The sequence below is a fragment of the Prinia subflava genome, chromosome 9 (genome assembly GCF_021018805.1).
Source record: "Prinia subflava isolate CZ2003 ecotype Zambia chromosome 9, Cam_Psub_1.2, whole genome shotgun sequence".
In the NCBI taxonomy this organism is placed as follows: domain Eukaryota; kingdom Metazoa; phylum Chordata; class Aves; order Passeriformes; family Cisticolidae; genus Prinia; species Prinia subflava.
Genome location: NC_086255.1, coordinates 18,256,037 through 18,280,114, shown reverse-complemented (window position 1 = coordinate 18,280,114; position 24,078 = coordinate 18,256,037). Strand labels below are relative to the sequence as shown.

Here is a 24,078-nt window from a genome sequence, read left to right as displayed (position 1 = left end):
CTGAGACGTGACTCAGAGTTCCTGCCATGTATCTGTTACGTAGTCCTACTAAAATTTGAGTATGGCCATCCCAACACACTGCAAAGAATTTCCTGACAATTATACTTTAGCAAAATCAGATTAAGTGAACACAGACCACATTATTTTAATTCCAATTCTTACCAAATCCTTACTGTACCTACAAAAAGTGCAATACCTCTGTCTTTAGAATGTTGCTGAGCTGTGTGTAATTGTTGGGAAAACACTTGTACATTTGTCACATTCCTTACTCTTTTCCTTCATCATCAAACATTGTCCCACACAGGAAAGGAAAAAAACTCCAGGCAGTTCATGGTACATAGCATGGCTCAGTAACAACATGTTCATCATATATGGGGAACTTCCTCCAAGCACAGAAGTCACACACACAGAATGACATTTGTATCTTATCAATGCCCAGAAGAAGGATTGTGAACATTTTTTTCCAAGTTCATCGCTCTGAAAACCTCAGGTTTTAGAAGTTTCACGTGGACTACACAAAATGGATTTCCTCCATGGATGACATTCTTCAAGTTACTTCTCCCTTTTTCAGTGATCATATTTCTTCTTTTTTCATCCACCTTTTGGCTGTCATTCTCAGAAGCTGCTACTCTGCCTGGAATGCAGCATAGATCATTTTAATACCACAACCAACTAAGTAGCTGAGGACTGTGGCAAGGACCATGACATTTGATTACCTAGATAGAATGTGGGGGGATTTCTTTTGTTTTGGTGGTTTGTCACAGGTTTTTTATTGATCTCTTTATACTGGAACACTTCATGCAAATTATGCGTATAAAAATATTTCACAAGCATTAAAGGAATGAAAGAAGAAAGCCTTTCAGTGGGTATATTCCTCCGAAAGCAGCTTCTGCAGTGGCTACATAATCATTAGAGGTGTTTCATGCATTTACAGAACTGCCTTTATACTGTACCAGCTGGAGGGGAGGAGGATTATTTAAAGCACACACTGCTGGTCACACTGTTCCTAATGAAGCTGGTGGGAATTCTTCCCATCACCTTCAGTATGAACAGATATGAGCCAGCACTTGTGGGAGAAAAAAAAATACCCTCCCAACAGAGCCCAACTTTCAATTTAGGAACACATTGTAAAAGAGAAGTCATTCTGTGCATTTATGACAGCATAAACAAGAATAAAATTTAATATTTATTAGAATTTCTTCCAGTAACAGCATTCAACATCTTAACAAAGCAAGTTGTGAAGTCTTAAAAAAATCTAGGATTACCAAAAAAGTTAAAATAAGTTGTTTCTTATATTTAATGGCAACAAACAGGGAACCTTCTATTTAAAAACAAACTTGTCATATAAACAGCAGTATTTTAAGAAAATGTGATCGATATGTAATTTTCAGAATGGACACACAATGTACGAATATCAATCAGAATGAAACAGAGGGGTGGAACACACTATCCCCTTAAAATCTCAAAACAGGCTGTTTGAAGAAAGGGGAGGGAAAAGGATCTTTCTAGTGAAATAACTTAGAAGATACCACACAATGGACAAAAACAAGAGTACAGAAGACATTACATGACACCCTCATTACAACACCCCCTCAACTCTGGTTATACAGTAAAGTTAGTAAAGTGCATCTTTAAAGACTTGTCTAGTGAAATAGCTTTTCCAAATATAAAACACAACACGTGCAGTAACAGTTAAATCATAGTGTAAGTTCTTAGAAACTAATTTTTAGCCTTTCATTCACTCAAGAAGAAAAGTTTTAACTGCAGTAGTGTTCACATTATTCTTCGATGCATCCTCATGTGCTTTTGTTACTTGGCAAATCTTTAAATATGGAGCATGGCAAAATTATGCAGTTTAAGCAAGTGCTTCTCTCAATTCAATACAATTCTTCAACAGCAGAGTGGCCACATGCAGCACAACCATGTCAAATTTTGGGAAGCTTTGGTGCACTAATGATGGGATTGGTCTCCTGTAAATACCTCCGCCCCGCACTCTTGTAGTCGTAGGTGCAGGTGTGAGTCTCTGCATAGCGGTGTGTTGCACAGAAGTTGTTTCCACATCTAAAAAATCAAGAATATTACAAGTTACAAACTTTTAGAAGCTTTTAATGCTCTGACTTGCTAGAAGCCATTTTGCTAAATCATGTCTTAAATGACAGAGCTGTTTGAATTGTTAACATGCTTGACATACAACATTAACTGGTGGGGTACACAAAATTATATTTTTCACACTGAATGTTTTAGTTTTGACCCAATCCAGTTTCTGCAGCTGGGAAGTTAAGCAAGATCAGTACTCCAGGAACCAGCTATCAAGCATTAAATACAATTATATATTAAGAATTATGAGCTTTGTTTTCTTTTTTTAAGGACCTCACACAATATTAGTAGGTAGAATTCTGAGGACAAAACCAGGGACAGTAATTCCCTCAGGTGAAATCCATATAATGCATTTCAACTCAAAACCACAACATCACTCGACAATCAAAACAGTTGTTTTCAGCACAACTTCTGTATGGCATAAACTCAAATTTAAGCCATTTAAGATTAATAAATACAGATTTAGTCAGCTGTTAAGACATCAGACAAACTACAGGGAACATGACTTCTGGTAGGACTTCAAAAGGATTCATCTATCCAATATCAGTAGCAATTTTTGTGAGTTAAGACCAGGATTTTTGCTTTAAACTTGACAGTTCTGCAGCCAAGAGTCTTAACAGGAGAAAAACATACTTTGGATGTTGCACATGATCTGGAGAAGTGCTTTACCTGGAGACCCATACTGGTGTCCTGTTGCCTATTTGATAGAGATGATTACTGACAATAAAACGCACCACTCAATCAGAATTCTGTTGAAATGGATTAAGCATTACCCATCAAACTCACTATTACACTATAATCCCCTCTTTAGTTATCCATCTGGGTTCATAATAAACTCTGCAGCTGTTCCTGAGGCTTTGTGTGCTGGAAATAAATTTGCTTTCCTTTCGTTCTTGGTCCCATAATCACAACTTTCCTCATACGACTTTATTCTGTATTTGGTTTATGCTGCTTTCTAGTAAAAGGTCCTATGGTTGCTCCTTTTGAAACCAAACTAAATGCTATTCTTGGAGATGAGCCATTTCACCCTTCATTTTTAACCTTAAGCAAGCTGCTTAGTTACTTTTAGAAGGGCTTGCAGCTATTTGCTCATCAGGAAAGTGAGTAGTGTCCGAAACTGTTTCAAAATCAGAGACTGAAGAGTCAGTAAGGAGACAATTCCTCAATGGCACAAGTTCTTTTTCATTTTGCTGCTGTTGGTGTGAACCAAGATCAGCTCCAAATGCAACCCTCACAGTGCAGCAGTTCCCAACCTGGAGTAGCTCATAGGAAACAATACTAAGAAAAAAAAATCTTGTGGGGAAAAAATACTTTGAAAACTGAGATTAACAGGGAGAGTGGGGTTTTGGTCTGGGGAATTTCTGTTCCTTTTTTTTAGTTTCTCGAGACCACCATCTAGCACCAGGTCTCACAGTGTTGTCTAGAAGTAATGATTTGGGGGACCAGCACTCTGGTGTTCTCTGGTGTTTGAGATGCTCTAAATGTTCAAAGGTGACTGAAGTCTTGCAAAAAACTGTACACACATAAAATCAAAAATTTGTTGAATACAAATTTGTAAAAATTCACTAACTGTGAAGATGTGCTGCAATAGGGAAAAATCTGAGGGAGATTTCTGAGAAACTATACCAAACCCAGTTTTTCCTCAAGTTGTTGAAGGTATCATTATTGTGAGAAACTTTGCACAACATGTATCAGTAGCAAGTTCTCCTACCAGAATAAAATGTCATTGTTTTTTGTTATCTTGTTCATTTCCTGGTATCTTCCATTCTGTTACCTTCTATTTCTTGACTTTCCTGGATGAACATACACCTCTCAAGAGCACAACAGGGGCAACATTCCTGAGTTCTAATTCCTGCAGTTTTGCTGAACTGAGAATTGCAACGTTTTTGAGGGTTGCCTTTTGATTTGCTATGCTTAAGGAATACCATGCAGCAAAGAAAACCTTTTGGTTAACTCAGCCATCAGTTTTAAGTAACATCTGGTTATATACTCAGCCTACCTGCACTCATAGCTTGTTGCCAATCCAGTTTTCTTGCCACAAAGAAAGCAGTGCTTTGAAATTTTCTTTTTTGCTTGAATTAAGCCATTCACAGGTGGAAGATGGGTTGCTTCACCTGCTTTCAGAAGTAAAAAGACAGCAAAGACATTTGACCTTATTCACAAACTAGTTAAATGTTATCTTTTGAAATACAGATTTATTTTGCATTTTTTAGGATGTTTCAGGTGGGAACCCCAAAGCCTAAAAATGGAGAGGGGAAAAATAAACCCTGAAAGCCAAACAGAAAACACACCTGAGTCAATGAACACCTTTGGGAGAGGCAGCACAATGGGCAGACATGTTATTTTGAACATTCCTTAAAATTTCATGTGAGCAAGAAGTTACAGAACAAATCAAGAAACACATCTCTTAATGGTGTTCCCAAGTGTAAAATGAACACACTCAGAGTGTCACTGGAAAAGCACTGTGTACCATGGCTTTACAAATAATCAGCTGGGCAATCCAGTACCTAGCATCCAGTATATTCAGTATACTAGTCTGCCCAATAAGTACTGCAACATTTTAAAATCTTGCTGGTAACTCCCTAATTGCAAGAAAAGCACAATATTAGACTACAGGCCTCTACTTAGTTATGTTTACATTAGGCACTTTGCAGATGTTGGTAAAATTTCTATACTTAAAAATTCACTTTACTTTTTGCCATGTTATTCTTAGGTGTTGCTTTATTAACTTTATTAACTTTGTAGATCACAAAAATAAAAGATTTTTCCTTTCTTCTTCTTCCTTCCCCCTGTAGAATTAAGTTCTTTGTCCACAACTTGCTTAGGCATATTTCCCACAGCTGGATCAGTAAAGTGAGCAATGCATCCTCTCAGACATGCTTTCAGTGTTTCTACTGCTATATTGTCAGGATGTTCCCAAAAAGTTCTCATGAGTTCACAGGTATTTTTTGTCCAGCACACCTTTAATCCTTAACAGTCACTTCTTAGTTGAAATGCAGCAGACTACACTCAACAGGAGCACCAGGCAGTCACTACACATCACAGTCATCACTACAAACCACTCCCACCCCACTCCTATTTAGCATTGAAACTTCCAGGCAACATTTGTCCAAGCTAACCATTTCATCATCTAAAAGCACACAATTTCAGAAGCATCAGTTAGCCCAGTTTGTGAAAGAAACAAAGCTTGAAGACAGCTGGCCCTGAGGACCTACTAGAACAGAAAAAACAACACACCTGTCTTCACATTTACATCTCTACACCAACTGCAGTGAAAAGTGATCTGTCCTTTGGCCAGTTATACAACAGATCATGACCAGCCATGTGTCTCTCAAGAGCCTGCAGGACATGACCACACTAACTCGTATCTGGCATCTTTTGGAAAACACACTTTTGTCCGACGTAAGATTCACCACAGGAGTGTCTTGTTCACAGTCCTATCCAAAGTGACTCAGGTGTTAGCAGGCTTCCCCATCATGCAGACAAGGATGATGGGGTGATGATCCCATCACCCCTGGAGCAGCAAAGGACAGACCTGTTTGCTGACTGCCAAGTCAAAGCTGCACCCATGGTTGTCAAACAAAGGCACAACCGATGCTTTTAGCAGCTTTTGCTCCAACATCACAATAATTTCTTCTGTTGCAGCTGCTATTTGAACATCTATTGTCTAGCTCATTTTCTATACCTGGATCTTGCATATATACCGACCACCTGCTAACGTCACACAGAAAGAAAAGAAAAATTGCTAATTGCAGGTCAAAGATACAGAGAAGAAAAATGTGCTGCAAATCCTTAGCTCACTGTCTTAAGAGCCTTAAAAGCATTAATTTAGACAATTCCTTTCCTCCCAATAGAATTAATCACATAAGCAATATATCTATGCATAACGGATCCTTTTTCAGTAGATGTCAAACATTAAGCACTCCACAGCTACCAAGGCTAGGGTGGAAAGAATGACCAGCACAAAAACCAGTGAAAAATCTGCACTATATCAGTGTTCTGCAGCATCCATGCTCTTATTACTTCCTTCCCGCCTTTTTGTACTGAAGACAATGCTGCTGATAAATTTGGCTCTGATTTTAGTAGGCTCAGAAGTACTCACGGAACTGATTATTTCAAAACTTCAGCACAGAAACTCCCATTTAGAACTACAGATGACGTGCAGGATTCACTAAGTATTAAAAAAGCTAAGAAAGAGTTGCAGTTATGGTCCACCTAAGATATGGATGCCATCTGCATGTTTAAGAATTGCTTCAAATATTAAAAGATTAACTATGCTATAGAAGTGTAATACAGCAAGGACTCTAGAAGCCAAATGCCTTAGAAAGATAAATTATTTTTGTCCTCTCTATGTGTGATATACCAGGAAAGATTAAAGAGTCATCTTTAATTATTATGTAAGTTACTTACCTACTCTTTTCCCTACAGCTGCCATACTTCCATTCATTCCAAGCCCATGCGCAGACTAAAAAGAAAAAAATTTCCACAAGGAAATTACTGGCAGATGGATATTAACTGAAAATGTAGGCAGTCTGATATCAGCTTATTTGATATCAATGTTTTATCAACCTACCCACAAAGAATCCAAGACCACGTCTGCACAACTCCGCAATATAAAGCCTTACCCTCAATGACTATTTAATATATCTCCCCACACTTCAAAATACACCAAAACAACAAAGTACATTAGAGAGCAGAAGCTTTGGCACATATGGTGCCAGCCACTGGGCACATTTTGAAATAAATGATGATTAGTGAGAAGCAGAAGCCAGATGACACTTCTAACACACACACTCATAACTCTATCACTACAATAACTCGTAATTTCAGTTGTGAACTGAGCAACCACTTTAATCTTAATGAAAAGTTACTTCTAGGACCTATTTACATAAACAGCCAGTTTTAATACCATCAGCTATTCAGAAAACAGTTTAAGACAATCAGGGATTTAAATACACCTCCCACAGCCCATCTGCCTCTCCTGACAAGAGATATACACACACACACACACAGTAGTTTTGCAACATCAGTATCACAAAACCAGGAAAACTTTGATTTCTTTGGACATGTGCATACTTACTAGAATATATTCAGCAGCTTCATTTGGAGGAGTAGTTTTCCTAAAGCTTTCTTCCTGAAAATGCTGCAGGTTTGTAGGTAGTGCAATACCAGAAGTCCGAAACCTGTCAGTCCCACAGGAACTCTGTAAACTTTCCCTGTTTGTGCTTCGGGCCAGCGAAGCCAGAAATCCCAAGTTACTTACAGAACTCGCAGGTTCTTTGGAAGCCTTGCTAGCCACATCTGTGATGTCCGTAGCCTCTGCTTTAGAAATTACATCAGGTCTCTTGCCAAGTGGCTCTACTTTCACACTACAAAATCTAGTGGTCCTAGCAAAAGAGGAGTCTGCTATACTACGTACTTCCAACGACCGAAGCACATTTGGGGGGGCCGTAGATCTTAAGTTACCAGCCTCAAAGCACCTGGGCTGTGCTTGTGGTTTCAGAGTACTGTGATGTGCCACTTGTGCTGAATACCGGAGGGGAGACAAAAGCAGATTTTTCTGAGGACTTAATTCCCGAGTACTGAGAAGGCCAGTCTCTGTTGCTGCAGTGCTCAGCACTTTGCCAAGAGGTTTTCTATGCTGCTCTACAACCTTAGAATCTTTGTCTCCATCAGGCAGCTCAAGCTCTGGGTTCACCTTTCCTATGTCATATATCTCACTACACTGTTCAGCAGTGCTTGCTTCTGTTAAAAAAGCAAAAGCATCTGGTTCAGGTAGATGTTCTTCTTCTGTTCCATAGAGTTCCACGTTTGTTAGATTTGGAAACAAAACAGCATCCTCCCCACTTGCTGAGGTCACATTTTCAGATGCCTTTTCTGCATTTGCAGGCAGGGATGAAACAGGAGTCAGAATACTATTTGTAGGCAGTTTTGCATTTTCTAGTTCAACGCGAGATATTTTCGGCGGTAACCTGATGCTATTGACCGGCTGAGGCCAGGAGTTGCTCTGCCAAGTGTCATCTTCCTTAAGGAGGTGATTAGCTGTGGATGGCACTGTTCTCCCAGCAGTGGCCAAGGTAGCCAGTGCTGAAAGCGCGTTCTGGGGGGATTCCGAGGGGTGCGCATTCCCAGGGGGAGGTAGGCACGGCTGTCCGATGTGGGGGAGCACTCTGAGGAAGCGGTGACGGGCAGCAGCCACCGAGCCGCTGTACGGCCGAGGAGTCATGGGAGGCCGAGGCTTCACTTTGACAGTTTTCTTAGGCTATTAACAAAGAAAAAAAAAAGCCCAACCAAAATCAAAACACGGATACAACAACACTTAGTATTTGAATCCCATTTGCACTCAAAAGACCTGACTGAAAATATACTCTGAAGAATTCAGACAGTGTAAGGCCAGGAAAGACCAGATCATTCTTTCTACTCCCTCATATGTTACTAAACATCAAGACTTCAACTCAACATCTGAGTAATAAAATCAAAGACTATAATCGGGAAATGTTTTCAATAAATAGGTGACATATCAGAGAAACAGAAAAAGGAAGCCCGAATGCCATCCAAGTTATCCAGAGGAGCTTCAGGTTTTAAAGACAACAAAAAATGTAAAGAAGTATAATCTCTTCATTTTACACCTAGGTAACCTAGTCACACATGAGCATCAGTTTAATGTTTTATTTTCAAGATATCATTCCCATATTTCACTTCATAGGATTTTCAGTTACAGTATATCTAATGAAATTTCATTTTAAGAGAAAAATTGACTTTTACCAGAGCAGTAGTGCAAAACAATGGTACTTAAAGTAGCATTGGAAGAAAAAACTCACACAAAACCACAAAACCTACCCACACACCCAAAAAACCTACCCTTGCAAATAAATCCAGGAGTAGTAATGAATTCTTTGAATGAGGGCAGGTAGGTCCAAGGAATGCAAATGCCCCTCAGCAGAATGCTTATACAGTAGCATTTACATAAACAACAGCTGAGAAATCATCTACCCGTGATAACCTGGACTTCTCAATATGGCAGAGTATCCGATCCACTTTTTAGAAAAGTCAGCATAAGGAAAGCCCAGGCTATTTTATGATAGAAGAATTGAAATCACAATTTCACCTTTTTACTCAGATTCATGTTCTCCATCTTTGCCTTGAGCAGTTTCATTTTATTCATAGTAATTGAATTCTCAATAATCTGTTGGCCAGAAGGTGATGCCTCTGTCTCATCTTCATCATCAGCATATAAATTATAAACTGAACCTCCGCTGAAAATAAAAGAAAGTTTGTATTCACCCTCTAATGAAGTAATTTAATTACATTTTCATGTAGAGTATTCTCACAACTAGGAAGTCATATCCGTAGCTGATCTGTTGACAAAACATTATGTAAACTGTATGCAAAGATATTTCAAATCCATTTATCCACATAAGCATCCCTTATTAGGGCAAAGTGATGTTGCTGAAATCTGAACACAGGCACGCTTCTGGGAAGTTGTTATATCATATACAGTTGGTTCACACTCACTATATCTTTTCCCCACAGAGGGGATATCCAGTTCCACAAATGTCTCCTGAAGATATGGCCAAAGCTGTTAAGTGTGTGACTCAGACAACAAGCTGATCAGTTTTCCAATTAACCAGACACTGGCATGGAAGGAAAAGTCCAAATTTCTATCCATCCTGAGGGGTGTTCTCACCATAAATGGAAATGGAGGGGTCACCCATGTGGATGTGATATTCTATTTCTCCTTTTCAAAATAAAAGAAAAAAAAGAAAAAAAAAAAAGAAAAAAAAAGATCAGTTTAGGTTTCCAAAGATTCCAAAGAGTCTCACATTTGGAAAAAAAAAATCAATAGATTAGAACTGCTAGTCCCAAGACAAAATATTTTAAGTCAGTAGTCACTTGAAGTTTATAGCATGACATTTCCTGCTTCCCTTCTGCATACTAACAGAATGCAAAACCTCAAAGTTAAAAATCACCATCTAACTTGTTTTTCCTATAAAACAATGAAGCATTGATCAGTAACACATTAAACATTTGACAGTAAAATGAAAGAACCATTAGGACTGTCCAATTCATTACAAATTGATGCATTTTCAACACTATATGTAGTACATTTTAAAGAGTATTTTAGTTCTTCCATTAGGTTGTCAGCATCTAGAAATTATGAAAACGAGGCAATTGCCCTAATTCCCTTGTGTTCACACAAATGTCTTAGCAGATTTAGCTCAAGTTTCTACTCTCCAAAAGAGATCAAGGAAGAACTAAAAGTCATGTGGAAGTCAGTACAAAAAAGAAAATATCATTAATTAGAGCTGGCATCTTACCTGATTCTTGGAAATATTCTGCTGCCTTTAGAGCCAGCATTTTTTGCACTGACTCTCCAAATACAGTTCCTAAAATGTAACAAAATTCCAAAGGCAGCACAGCTGGGAGACAGTGTGAAGAGCAAGAGAGCAGCAAATTCAAACCAAGAGTCAGCAAAATAGACCAATCATTTCTTACCAAAACCTGAATAATTCCATATGGTGACAGTCAGCATGCATATTACATATACAGACTTCTGGTAAAAATCCAACATTAAAAAAATTTTCAAAATTTTATCTTTACAAAGGTTTAAATCACCAAATCAAAAGAATTTGTTGTATGTCCCTTCCTGCTAGGCAAGGATAGAAAGCAAAATGGTACGTCTCATGTTTGGTTGGTTTTTGATTTTTTTTTAATGCAAAAATCATTGTTATCTTTTTGTTCCACTTTCCAAAAAAAAAGGGGCCAAAAACACACACCAAAAAAAAAAAAGGAATGACAAAAGGATTGTTTGCTTTAATGTGATTGTATGATTATAGAAGTTGGATATGGAGTTTTGATGTTAATGATATTTTTAGCCCATTTTACAATGAGTAAATCTTAAGTTTACTTTGTCTATAGGTGTCAGCATTCCTGAACTCTTCCTTGTAAAATGCATGTCTCAAATATTATTAGCTTGCTGAAACCCTTTTGGCACCAGTATCTGCCAGTCTTCCACCACAACTTCAATGTTCTTCTAATCTAGAGACAATGATCACTGTATGCATTCATAATTTTAACCAGTCAAGTTTTAACCAGTAACTCAACCACAGACAAAATAAAATTATCTGGAGAACTATAAAACAAAACCAAAAGCAATGTCTCATTTCTAAATTTCAGTCCATGAATTCTGCTCCAAGTATTAGCAATGTGAAAAATGATGATAAACAAGTGCTTCAAAATGCTTAGTCACCAAAATACCCACACATATGCACACATCTGTCAATATGGAAAACAGTAGTACTCAGAGTGACCCACAGCTTTACTCCATAAAGATCAACCAAAAAGGTCTGATTTGCTTCCATTCTCTCCTCCCTTTGCTATTTCTTCCATTTCCCACAGTCTCACCCAGCCATGATAAACTCAAGAATTAGGATTTCTTTCCCTTTCAAATTACCATCTGCCTTAGTAAAAAAGCTGGTAAGTGAACTCCCATAGAAAGCACAGAAAAACAGAAACAAGTTGAATGTTTTCAACTCAGTGGCTTCCAACCCAACTGGTTCACTTGACCAGTGCCAGCACATTTCTTAGGCCCAGTGTGTTTGAATTTCCTACATGCTGCTGTGCTTTGACAGGCTCACTGTGGACCTTGCTAGAGCCAGATGAGTGTGGTTTATTTCTCCCATTTGCAATGTTTAGCCAATCTCAGTAAAATTACTATTAAATCTGTACGTCTAAAATTTGAACATGTAGGCAGATATCAGGGGAGCCCACTCTACTGAAAAATGAAATTTCAAGCTCTTTATGACAACTGCTTGCACTAACTCACAGTATCGCATCCACAGTCCCAGCTTTGTGAATGGGTTTCACTGGAGCCAGAGGTTAAATAAGAACAAAGGGTAACAGGCAGGGTAGCAGCAAGAACAAGAACTACACCAGTCTGTTCATCTTTCCAGAAGTGTATGTAGCCCAGTGCAGCAGCCAGGTTCTCAGTTCTTAACCAATTATGCTTTTTTAACCTATTTCAAACAATACCATATATGGCTATTTACTGAAAGAGTACAGGGCCGGAAAGATAAAATCACAGATCTAAAATATTTGTATATTTTCTCTTCCTTGTATTTCAAACAACAGGTGTCTCTACTCTGTATAACAATGTGAGAATTCAACTTTGATATTTCTTTCAGTCAGTGGTTTTTAAGTATGGATGTCTTATAAAAATTTTTAAGAGTAGTATCACTCTGAATACAAACTGAATATAAACCTGTACAAAGCTCTGGCTTTCCCTTTGCAAACAGAAACTCGAGTAAGTCACTTAAAGCAGCTTGAGCCTTGGAGAACACAGTTACTTCCCAGAAAAGGGACTCCTTTCCTCACAGCTGTACAAATATTGAGTTCTTGATGGGATAAAAGTACCTACCCAATGCTGCAGTATAAAAATAGAATGCACTAATTTTTAATAGATATAAATTTTGATAGTTTTAAGAAAAGACCAAACTAAAAAAACCTCAAACAATTACAATGTAGTAGGGTGAAGTGATACACCTGTCCTTCTGCTGATAGGGCCACTGGATTCTGGCAGCAATTGACACAAGCTTGGTACCTGAACAGCAGCTAACCTGAGGCCTAATTACATCCAAAACCTGGCTGTATTGGTAATTACTTCAGTACATTAAAAAAATAAGACATAAAACAAAACACAGAAAAACATCCCAACCAAAACCCATACACAACCAAAAACTCACCCACCCCAAAGAAGAACAACAAACACACCACTCCTTTAAAACCAAACAACCACCCCCAAACAACAAACTAAAAAAGCCCACAGGATTTTGCACTGCCAATCTACTATCTTCCTGACAAATCATTTAGTCAAGTTACACCCATAGGAAAAAAAATGCTATGTGAACAGGGAAGTGTTTACAAAACTGAACAAATGCCTTAAGATGTTAGAGAAAGTGCTTAACGAAAGTTTTTAATATCTAGTAAAATACTGATTTGACTCTCCTGCAACATGTTCCTTTTCAGAAAGGGTGGAATGTTGAGAATTGCCTGAAGTATGGAGACAGTTTTATCTCACTATATTAATGCACACACTGATAAGAGAACCATCAGCACAACCACAAAGCACTACTCTGCTATTAGACAGTTACAATTTAATAGCCCTTGGGGAATAATTCTTGCAATAGGCCAGATACTCTTTTGAGAAAACCAACAAACACAGAAAATTACACAGCAACCCACTTTTGAAGAATAATATAAAGATTAAAACCAACTTTACCTCAAAGATTCAGATAGTGGTGTTAAAGTGCCATCGCCCCGGTCAACCACACGGAAGAAATTCAACCGATCTCCTTCTCGGTACACTAAGAAGGTCACTTGTTTGTTGGATGGCCCTTTCTCCCACATCTTGTCTCTAGCAGGATCCATGTATTCAGCCATTTCCCTGATAGGATCTTTCACAGGAACTAAAAAGATCAAAAAATCAAAATAAAACCAAAATATTACGATTGTTGTTTTGATCACCTTTGAGAGCTCAGCTCAGTTTATAGCAGGAATTCCCAACCTAGAAGATATGCTGATTTTTTTCCCAAATGAAAATTATCAAGAGAATTTCTTCATTTTCACTCCTATAGAGATGATCAACATAACCAAGTTTATTGTCTGACTCTAGCAATGCCTGATTCTTATTGACCGTATTTAAAAATTATTTGTATAACAACATTGCAGGATAACTTCTTCTTCAACTGATTTTGCTGATTTTATGACTTGATTCTTTATGTACAAATGTACCTCATTTAAAAGTAAACAAAGTGTACCTGATATGCTAAGAAAATATGGGGAAACCCCTCCCCTCTTTTTGTTAAGTGTTTTTCCAATTAGTTTGGAACTGAAGTCTGATTGTCTAAAATGTTTACTAAGAGAAGCTCTTTACAATTTTAAGATGTTGCATGAAAACTACTTTAACTTCCTTAACACCTACCTCTTCTGGTGTTAACAGGTCCACCTCGCATAGCCAGAACCAACTTCAGAGTGCAGCCTTCTGAAATGCTATAAATAACAACAAATAAATTTTAATAGCATTTTCTGGTGTTCATGCTAACTGTTTAAGCATTAATTAGAAACATAATTTTATTCTATACTTACTTATAATCATTCAAACAATAATCATCCTTCAGTTCCATATTATTCCAAATTAAGTGCTGCTGAGAGACAGGAATACCTAAACAAAAGAAACAAACAAATGACTTAAAATTGGAGCTTGCCAAGAGAGTTTCTAATGAGTTTTGATTTTTGAAGAGTGTGAGGCTGATGGACTGAAACTGGACCACAGGACAAAGAAAAAAAGCAGAACAAGGACAGGCACTTGAGCAGTCTTCACCATTGTATCTAACCTCCAAATAGTTATTAAAACCAAAGATTTTCAGAAGGCTTTAGCTCACACACGAAGTTCAGTCTTTTGGCTCAGCAGAGGGTGTGTAGAAATGTTCAATTGCTTCAGGCTTATTGAATACTTGCTCTTTTTCCAGTCATCAGATAAGGGAGATTTTTTCCTTTTATCTGAACTTGAGAACTTTATGTCTACTGACAGGAAAAACAGGATAAAACTTCTACCTACAAAACTGCTGAATAATTTAACCACAGATTGGTATTTTGTATTACTCACAGTACAGACATAGTCACATTAAGGTGACTGGTGGCAGCTCTACTGCAGCAGCAAGGAGTGCAGATGTGTTTTTATCCCTGCTTGGTTTGGGACCTCTAAGTTGGCATGTACAGCTTAGTACTACAGCAGTTTAATTAAACTTCATCCTACAAACACTTCTGTTTCATTCTAGGTGTTTCTTTAGGCCATCGAAATGTTATTAGTAATATCCCGTAATACTCACTTTCAATTCAAGTTCTGGGATGATTTGGCTATTTTTAAAAAGAAAGTAAACATACTAAATATTTGTTCCTTATTAAAAATCCATTTTCTACACAACTAGAATCCAAATGCAACACAATTTCTGCCTGCCTAGTCAACTCAGTTAGATACAGATGTAATATGCATTAAAAATAATGAGGAAAAGCTGGTACAACTTGAGGTCTTCACACATTTTTACTGGAATGCTACCACATTCTGCATTTTGGATTGAATAAAAATGAAGACAGTTATGAAAGGATGAGACATCTCAGACCACCAAAAGACAAGAATCTTCCATCCAGCATCAAAAAGAAGTTGTTCAGCTTCTCTAGTGACATCCAGGTAATTAAAACCTCACTGTATATTCATGACAAATGTTAATTAAAATGTGTATCTATGGAGACCAAGAACTATTTTCTTCAAAAAGTTCTAAACACTACTTCTCATACTAAGAAACAAAACCTATAAATGTATTTTCCTAAAGGTTACATTTAAATAATCTTATCCTACATTTTTATTCATTGCATATTCACATACTTAAAAAGAAATACAAGTGGCAGTGCTATGCAGGAAGACCTCCCTAATACATCTGGCAGGAGCAGAACACAAAGATCAGAGTCTTTCTGGAAGAGATAGTTCCCAAAAACATCTAAGCTTTGGAAGGCTTGTGGCAAGGAGATCAGCCAAGCAGCCCCTTCCTAGACAGAGTAAGGGCACAAAGCTCCCAACACCCCTCACTGGCAAGGAAGAAAAGGGGACAAGAACCTGGTTAAAGTCCAAGCACATTAAACAGGCAAGTAGGAGACATCCCTGTGCAGAACGGGGAGTGCACTTTGGAGGAACTGTCATTGTTTTTCTTTAGCCTTCACAGGAAATGACAATTTTCTCTTTCTCACCATGGCTCATATCCAGATCTTCCCTGTTCTGAATGATCAACACAACTTTATTCTGCTTGACTGTATATAAAAGGATCTTGCATCCTCTGAAGTCCACTGGACATTTATAAGAAGAATATGTTCATACAGTAGACTAACATAATTGCTACTACACAGCCAGCTATTTAATAGCTGGTTATTGGTTATGCTTCAAGTCAGCAGTGTAAGCAAAAGAACAAGCTGGCAATAGCCAGCGAGCCTAAATTAAAGTTTTTGTGTTGTTTTGCACTCTTCTGATTACAAACAATCTGATTACTGTCTGCATTTGTTATGGTTTCAGCAGCCTCCAAGGAGCAATTTCCAATTACTTTGATAAACTGAGAGCGTATTTGTTAAAAAGGCTGGCTTGCAGCTGGCAGTGAAACATGGTTTTGCTCATTCAACAATGACAATGTATTTTTGATGAAATGAACAGATGAAAAGAGGATACTCTGCTGTAATTGGAAACAGACATATCTTTATTACTTATTCTCTTTTATACTGCTTTCTTAGAATTCTGTATTTATACACTGAGGAAATAGCTTTATAGCTTCAGAGGCAGCAAAATATGCATTGGCTGTCCCTCTTCTAGATTATAGTAAGGATTTTTTGAAGAGACATTTGCACATGAGATCAGCCTCAGTACAGTGCCAACAATAATCTACATGCTCTCCCTAAGCAGCACAGGATGGTATCACTGGCCTGCCCCAAATCAGTACTGAGAGGTAGGCAGAGCAATAAGCTACATCTCAATATTCAGATGGAAATGAGCTGGCCAGGTGACTCTACAGGAGGACAGAAGAGTCTGCAGACTACCTATTGAAATGGCTGCAGGTGCACTGACAACGTGACCTACTAAAATGGGGCAAGGAGAGGAGAGAAGCAGCTACCCTATCCTGCCTCTGAATCAGCACATCACATACAGCCTTAAGCTTCCCTCCCCTTCTCTTATTTTGGGCGTGCTAAGTAGGTTTACCACAGAAACTGGTTTGGTCAAATTTGAGACAGGAAAAAAAAAATCCCTGTATATTTCAGAAAAAAACTTCATTTGATGTTGTGGGTATGAAGTTCCTATGTTTAAAAATGCTACATACATTTCACTGTCAAAATTCGAACTGCACTTATCTTTCATTCAATGTTGAAATTGATGGAGCATCTGTTTACAGAGAGGCCAGGCTGAAGGTCTTGTTTTCCCCCAGAAACTGGCTACATTGGTGAGAGGTGCAAAAGCCCAAAACTTAAAGCAGCAGAAACATTTTCCTAATTGTTAAACCCCCCAGCTTTCACTTGAATGACAGTAACTATGGAAGCGTAAATGGAGTCAGTACCAACCTACTCTTTGTCCCAGGGACTGACTAAGAACAGACCAAGGACAGCCAATCACCAGTAACTGAATGCAGGCCAACAACATTTCCTGACAAAGGTGATCTTACTTTACAGCTTCCAGATGCTGCTCTGGGCAGCCAAACGCTCTGAGCAGTCTTGCACTCACAGAAATGTCTCCCCAGCTCAGACAAAGCACAAGCTTAAAAAATGCTTCATGAACTTCTCTATCAGCACAGTAAAGAGGCAAATCATAAAGCAAACAGAAGATGTAGGGGAAAAGTAGTAAATAAAAAAGCAGGACTGGTTCTGTTAAAAATTCATGACACTTGTGCAATCCACTTACTCCAGTCCTGGCAGAAGCACAGCTATTTTCTCTAATGCAAATAGTAATAAATATAATTATGACATACTCTGAATTCACAGAATATTGAAAGAAATTACAACATCCATATGAAGTCTGCTTGACAATCTTCTAGTTCCTTTTATTTAATGTGAAGCTGCTGTACACAGGCAGCAAAATAATGACAGCAAAAAGACCAAAGAAAAATAACTCACATGATGAAGTAAGTACACATATATACAACAAAATAATTGCTGCATCTGTCATTCCCTACTGAACACAAGGGAACACCTACTAAACACTGAAGTCAAGATGTACTCTGAAAGCTAGTTCTGTTTTTCCTCTTTACAAAAATACAAGAACAAGAGAACATCTAAATTTTCATCTAAAAAGGTCGATGTTTCCATGTACACAGGTCACAAAATTCTTTTGCAAGTACTCACTGAACAAATCATGACCAAGCTGTTTTTTTATTTTAAAGCTAACTATGTAAATGAATGCCCTAACACTCCATATTGAAGAATTCAAATTAATTCCTGCAAGCTAATAACAATAACACCATCAGTACCACCACCAAAGCCCCAAGGCCACCTCCTCCCTTGAGAATCAATTCCGTCTTTCCCAACAAATATGCTTACATATTATCTATGGTTCTTTAACAGACTGTTAACCACTACTACAAATACACTACCTGAATGCTCTGTCTATAGAACAGTGTAATAATTGGTGTTTCTGAATGAATATTAAAATCTGCCCAGCCCAGGAGCTACAAGGACTTGTGCAATGGAGAAAGCAGAGCCAGATCTCCATTTAAAAAAACCCCTTAATTCCTCTTTCAATGAAATCTTGGTTTTTTAAGTACTACTCGTGTTAAAGCCCTGTCTTTCATGCCACTTTGAAATTCAGATACCAACCTATCCATGTACATCAACAATGATTAACAAGTAAAACCAATGGAGTAGGTAGCACTACTAGCAGCACTGTGTGTATTCCAGCTTTTATGCCACCAGCAGAGACAAAGGGAGCTACTTCTTCCCAGGTAAACCACTTTAAAGGGCTCAGTCAGTGAATCTGAGACAGGAGTGATTTACCCCTGGGGCTCCTAAGTCAATGCTATAACAAATCTCCTGCTTACTTCACACAGAACATATTTAAAGACAAATGCCTGGATCTGATCCAAACACGTATCAGGTGTACTATAACTTCAATTTCTAAGTAGAAGGCTTGCACTGAAATATCAGATGCATTAGAAACTCTAAGTTTTTATGTATATTCTTTACTGACTAAAACCACTGAAAACACTTAGCTGGAAACATGGAGAGCTCTTTCTTAGTAAGGTATTAATGCCTAGTACCGCTGTTTAAACAAAGCCTTTCCCTATCAGGTCACTAGCAAGCATCAAGAATGACAAAGGTATCTGAAGTAGGCAAAATTCCTAACATGACATCCATATTATGCTTTTGTGTTATGGTGAAGACCGTCTACAGCTATTGATTTTCCAGCTGTTGACAAAGATCAATTAGTCTTGTTTTATTTTATTATTAGCCTCTTACAATTAGAGGCATTGGTAATATTTCAACAATTTGTTAACTTCTGGCACAATTCTAGATCTTTTTCTTGGAGCTTTCAGGTCTCCGATTTTTTTTTTCAAAGCGCCTCTTTTTCTTTGCTTACATACTATCGTCATCAACATCCAAATGCAGAAGATACGCCTAACTGGGGACCTCATGTAGTCTTCCAGCACTGTAGGAGGCATTCTCCAACCAAACTGCAGATTAAATAAGAGAGATTGACACCCCGTGAAAGCTGACATGATACAATAATAAAAAGTAAAAACCAGCAGCAGAAACAGGAACAGATTTAAGCTTTCTCTTTCCCATGCTAATCACAACAAAATTACTTCTGAATTTTTGCTCCATCTGGGTAATCTACTGCTTGAACTCGTGCACTGTAACAGGAACTTTGCCACTGAAAATTTTTTAATTATTTTAAATGCAATACCAACCCCAAATGCAACATAAAATTAATTTGTCATTGTGTATCTGTTTCGTCCACACAACTGATCAATTCATTTTCACTCTGCCTCCCATAAATCATTAATCAGAACAGTACAAATACTTTAACTCTGCTATGGAGTATCAAATTATTTCAACTGACTTCTTACAATTCAATGATAAGCACTAGTGAACTCACTTTCCATGTTTAATGAAATTTACTTATTATTAATTCTATACAGCAGGCAGCCGAGCCTTAATTACCTTACTATTCTATGAACTAAAACATGCAAATAAAATTCCAAATAAGCATTATGATAACTTCATTACAGAGCTGTTCTTCTAATAAGAAATGAGGATACTTTTGTAAACTGTAAGTTTAACTGACTATGGCTATTCACAGTCTCACATTTTGGACTACAAGGAATTTAAATTCCTCATCCTCACATCTCCCACTGATCTCTTCATGTATCCTTGAGAGCTCACTCCATCACTGATACTGCCCAGACAGCCTGCCTTCTGTTCTCTACAGCCTATGCTACCTTTTAATTCACTGTTACTCAGCGTTCTACGCATGTCTCCTACACCTTATTAAATTATAGATAGGAAAACCCTTTTCCTTTTCTTGTTTCACCTCTTGCCTGCAGGAGCATCTTGACACACTTTGTGACTTGTGATTAATTATGGCCTTGTCCACAGCAAACAAAAGCCCACCCACACAGCTGCACTACTGTACCTACACGGACACAAGCTCCAGTCACCTGCACGGTGGAGTTTCTGCTGTGTGGATCTCACTAGTAAACAGTCCCCTCTGTTGTTGCAATGCTTGTGTGTTTTAAGGCTTGTGCTGGCTGTCTGGGCTTTTTTCCATCCACTAGAGCAGATTTCCGTAAGAGGAGGAGAGTATCTTAGATTCCAGTCTACAGCATTATATTACATCTCCCAGAGGACAGGTTCCACACAGACAGAAGGATGAAAAACACTAATATACAGGTATATTACAGAAGGAGAGGATCCCTTTTTTTTAAATTAGCAACCCTGATACTCTCACCTTCTACTCTGATACTCTACCTCGGCTGTACAGTTCTTTAACCCCTCCAAAGTGAAAAGAAGATAGAGGATTCAATGCTTAAACTGTGAATATCTAAATATTTCAAATCACATTCCTTCATGCAAGCTCATCCTCACAATAGAGGAAAAGAAGTAGGAGGAGACTAACCTACACCTATTCTTCTTGCAAAAGCATCAGGGCTGGCCTCATAACTTACAGGAGATTTTCACTTTGCAAAATGTGTCAAGTTTATCACTTTAAGACAAAGCATTGCTCAGCCAGATGTCTATCAGCAAAAGATCACTCACCCCAAAAAATTTCAAATCAGTAACTTAAAGCTGCCTTTGGGATTTGCCTGCACTGCAGTTGCTCTTGTGACTGCAGTATCATAAAAAAACCATAAACTGACTAACCTAATCAGCAACAAACATAGCAGCAAATTTAAAGTATGCTCAATATACATGTATTGTATGGCTCAAATTTATAACCTTGCTACTTAACAAACAGCTTTGGTCAGAGAATCCACAGACTTTTTATGATTAACCTTAATAATTGTACATAGAAAAAACCACAATCAACGCACCAGAAGAGCAAACATACCAATTCCAATGAAGCTTAAGCCATGAACTTACAGAAAACGGAAAGAACAGAACAACAAGTCAACTTCAATTAAACCTAAGCCATAAACTAAGCACCTAGTTTTTATATGTATTACCAAACATGACATTTAAGTTTTGTGGTTTGATTTTAGCAATTACAATTTTAAAAACAGGATTTCTTCTAAAGTGATAAAGTTTACATTGAAATAAGAAAGAATAGTACCTTCCAGTCTTTGAATTTTAGCTTTCACAGAAATAACTGTTTCAAAGGGGGAAACTCGCAGTTCAAAGCAGGTTCCTGTAAGCGTTTCAATGAAGAGCTCCATAGTTTCATAGAAAGGAAGTTTGTAGTGAAATGGTCCCATATTATCTTTATTAAAAAAAGGAGGCTCTTTCTTGTTGGCCATTAGAAAGGATTTACAACTTCCTTGTTAGAAGATCTGTCAGGAAGCTACATTCCACTTCTAGCCAAAGCAGCTTTGAAGACACGTGTAGTGCATTGCTGTTCATCTTTAGGATTTTTCACCTATAAAGCAAACAAATATAATTCTGACAACATCTAAACGTAACTGCTAAAGAGAATTTAAATTTATTTTATGTAAAATGGTTGTTAAGAAACGTTATTACCTAGGTAGGGCAAGATAACCACAAGTCATATTACCAGCGTTGTAGTTTTAGGGCTCTAGTGTCAAGTCAGCATTCCAGACGCAACCTACTACCTTTGTTATTTTTGTTTCCACAAGCGACATGACAACCAGACGCCCAACACCTCCGACAGGAGCTGAGCCCTCCGCAGTGTCAGAGCTAGAGTAAAACTCCAGAAAGGCGCAAGAGCAGGGGCTGCTGCGGCCTCAAGAAGGGCAGTTGGAGGCGGCAGCTCAGCCGTGCCCCCGCCAGCGGGGCCCAGGGCCGCAGCGGAGCGGAGCCAGAACCCGGCAGCGAGCGGAGCGCCCGCGAACAAAGGACGGCGAGCAGCTGCCCCGTCCCCGCCTCGGGGCGGCCTCGCCCCTCGGGCTGCCGCGGGCCCCGCCACCACCGCCCGGCCCCAGCTTCCTCCCGGGACCCGCGCCTCGCCGGCGGGGCCGGGCCCGGGGCGGTTCGAGCACGGAGCCTCTGCCCCGCCGCCTTCAGCGCTGCCGCCGCAGGGTCCTCCCGCAGGAGCGACGCTCCCGAGGGCCCGGAACCCGCCGAGCGAAGGCGGGGTCTTACCTCACCTGCCGCCGCCGGGCCCGCTCGGGGGGAGACACGGCTCCTCTCCCCCCGCGCCGCCCCGCCCGCCGCAGCTGCCGGAGCCGGCCGGGCCCGGCGGGACGCACGGACCGGGAGCGCAGCCGGAGCCGCCGGGAGGGCAGGACCGGGAGGTGCCGCCCGGCAGCCCCCGCGCTGCCCGGCCCTGTGACAGGTCCTCCCGCGGGCCAATGGGACGCCCGCTCTCACGAACCTCGGCCAATCAGCGCCCGGAGGGGGCGGGGCTCGCGGAGCCGCTTGTTGTGGTCGTTAGGACGCGGGGCGGCAGCGCGTGCGCAGGGAAGGACCCGGATACACTTCCCCATGCCCGGGAGCGCTGCAGGCCAGGCTGGATGGAGATTCGGGCAGCCCGGGCCCGTGGGAGGTGTCCCTGCTCAGGGCCGGGGAGGACGGGCTGGGCTTTCAGGTCCTTTCCGCCCCAAACGGCTCCGTGAGTCTGTGCAACGCCCCCAGCGCTGCCGGTACACACGTGAGAGCGGCGGCCGCGCTGCCCCCTGGGGCACGGAGTGCGGCGGGGCCGGGCAGGCGGCCAGGCCAGGCTGAGGCTAAGGTGGCTCCGGCCGCTCGCCCCGGCCGTAGCACCGCCTGCCTTTGCTCAGGGCCGACCCGCGGAGGCAGCAGCGGGAGCCTGCGCTCGGGCCGACAGGCTCGCAGCACCGCCGCTGTGTCGGAGCGCGGCGCTGGGCCCGGGAGGCAGGGGCGCCCCGCTGTTCCCAGGCAGGACACGAATATTCCCGGCCCTGGCAGGGATAGGCACTGCTCTGGGGCACCTTCACTGAAGGTCAGCGCTCGATTGTGCTCCTGTTTCAGCGTGAGGTGGCCAGGGCAAGCTCCAGAACCAGCGGGGCCCTTGGATGATCACAGGCTAGAGAAAACAAGCTTATCCTATTAGCAGGTGCTAATTACATTAACCACTTCACTTTCCATTTAGGTTTTAAAATACACAAGACCTACCCTGACTCGCTGTTCGGTTTCAGGCCCAGTTAAAACTGTGGCTTTTGAGAAGCGTGTAGCAAGTATAGGAATGTGTCAGAGGTTCTGGATGCTGTAATACGGAGCCTTCAGTTCTGCCCTTCCCAGAAATATGCAGCCGTGATTTATCGAATTTGCAAAAAAACCCAAAAACCAAACCTGAAAAGTAAACCAACATAAACAAAAAATCCCCAAATCACCAAAAAAGCAACACAACTCAAAACCAAACCCTCTAGCCAAAACCCAGTTCAAGAAGTCACCACTCAGACCAAGCCCTCCCAGAGGTGAAGTTCCCAGACCTGGCTCTGTCTGTTAATATTGAGGACCACACATTTTAAGATGTGAAGAGACACAGGGCCAGGCACAAAGACTTTCTATCTGCCAGTTTAGAAAGACTAGGTGGGAAGAAACGTTTTGATCTACATGACAGAAACTTGCACTATGAAGAGCTTTTCTCTGCTGAGCTTTCACATGAAAGTTTAACACTTAGGCAGGAGCTTTTTTTTTCCTATTCCAAGAGCTTTTGGCCCTCAGGGTTCTTAGCTTATGAGCAGCCCTCTTTGCAATGCTAATAGAAATTATTAATGTGAAGGGCCAAGAAGAAAGATGCAGAAAAGAAACAGAAGAATTAGC

At 40.0% G+C, this 24,078-nt stretch overlaps 1 protein-coding gene across 5 annotated transcripts; it reads right to left on the bottom strand.

The window, feature by feature from the left end:
- Positions 1 to 1,173: 1,173 nt before the first annotated feature.
- ZFAND4 (zinc finger AN1-type containing 4) lies at positions 1,174 to 23,792 on the bottom strand. Of its 5 annotated transcripts, none has more exons than XM_063405730.1 (10): positions 23,428 to 23,792; positions 21,449 to 21,751; positions 14,242 to 14,317; positions 14,078 to 14,145; positions 13,376 to 13,562; positions 9,206 to 9,353; positions 7,178 to 8,359; positions 6,508 to 6,562; positions 4,097 to 4,214; positions 1,174 to 2,061 (listed from the first exon to the last, which is right to left on the bottom strand). In XM_063405730.1, exons 2-10 carry the CDS (start codon positions 21,630 to 21,632, stop codon positions 1,926 to 1,928), a joined length of 2,154 nt encoding a protein of 717 aa, XP_063261800.1. In that variant the 5' UTR covers positions 21,633 to 21,751; positions 23,428 to 23,792; the 3' UTR covers positions 1,174 to 1,925. The 5 variants fall into 5 exon arrangements, with proteins under 5 accessions (XP_063261800.1, XP_063261801.1, XP_063261798.1 ...); XM_063405731.1 differs by lacking the exon at positions 23,428 to 23,792 and adding an exon at positions 22,435 to 22,728 and having other exon boundaries at positions 4,097 to 4,211; XM_063405728.1 differs by lacking the exon at positions 23,428 to 23,792 and adding an exon at positions 22,435 to 22,636.
- Between the last annotated feature and the right edge of the window lie 286 nt (positions 23,793 to 24,078).

Bases quoted from the DNA above. Each gene is read 5' to 3' on its own strand.
- ZFAND4 (XM_063405730.1), bottom strand. From the start codon at position 21,632: ATGGCCAACAAGAAAGAGCCTCCTTTTTTTAATAAAGATAATATGGGA. The intron at 14,318-21,448 runs GTACTATTCTTT...TCTTTTGTTTAG, and splicing joins TAAAATTCAAAGACTGGAAG to GTATTCCTGTCTCTCAGCAG. The intron at 9,354-13,375 runs GTAAAGTTGGTT...TTTTATTTTCAG, and splicing joins CCACTATCTGAATCTTTGAG to CGGAGGTTCAGTTTATAATT.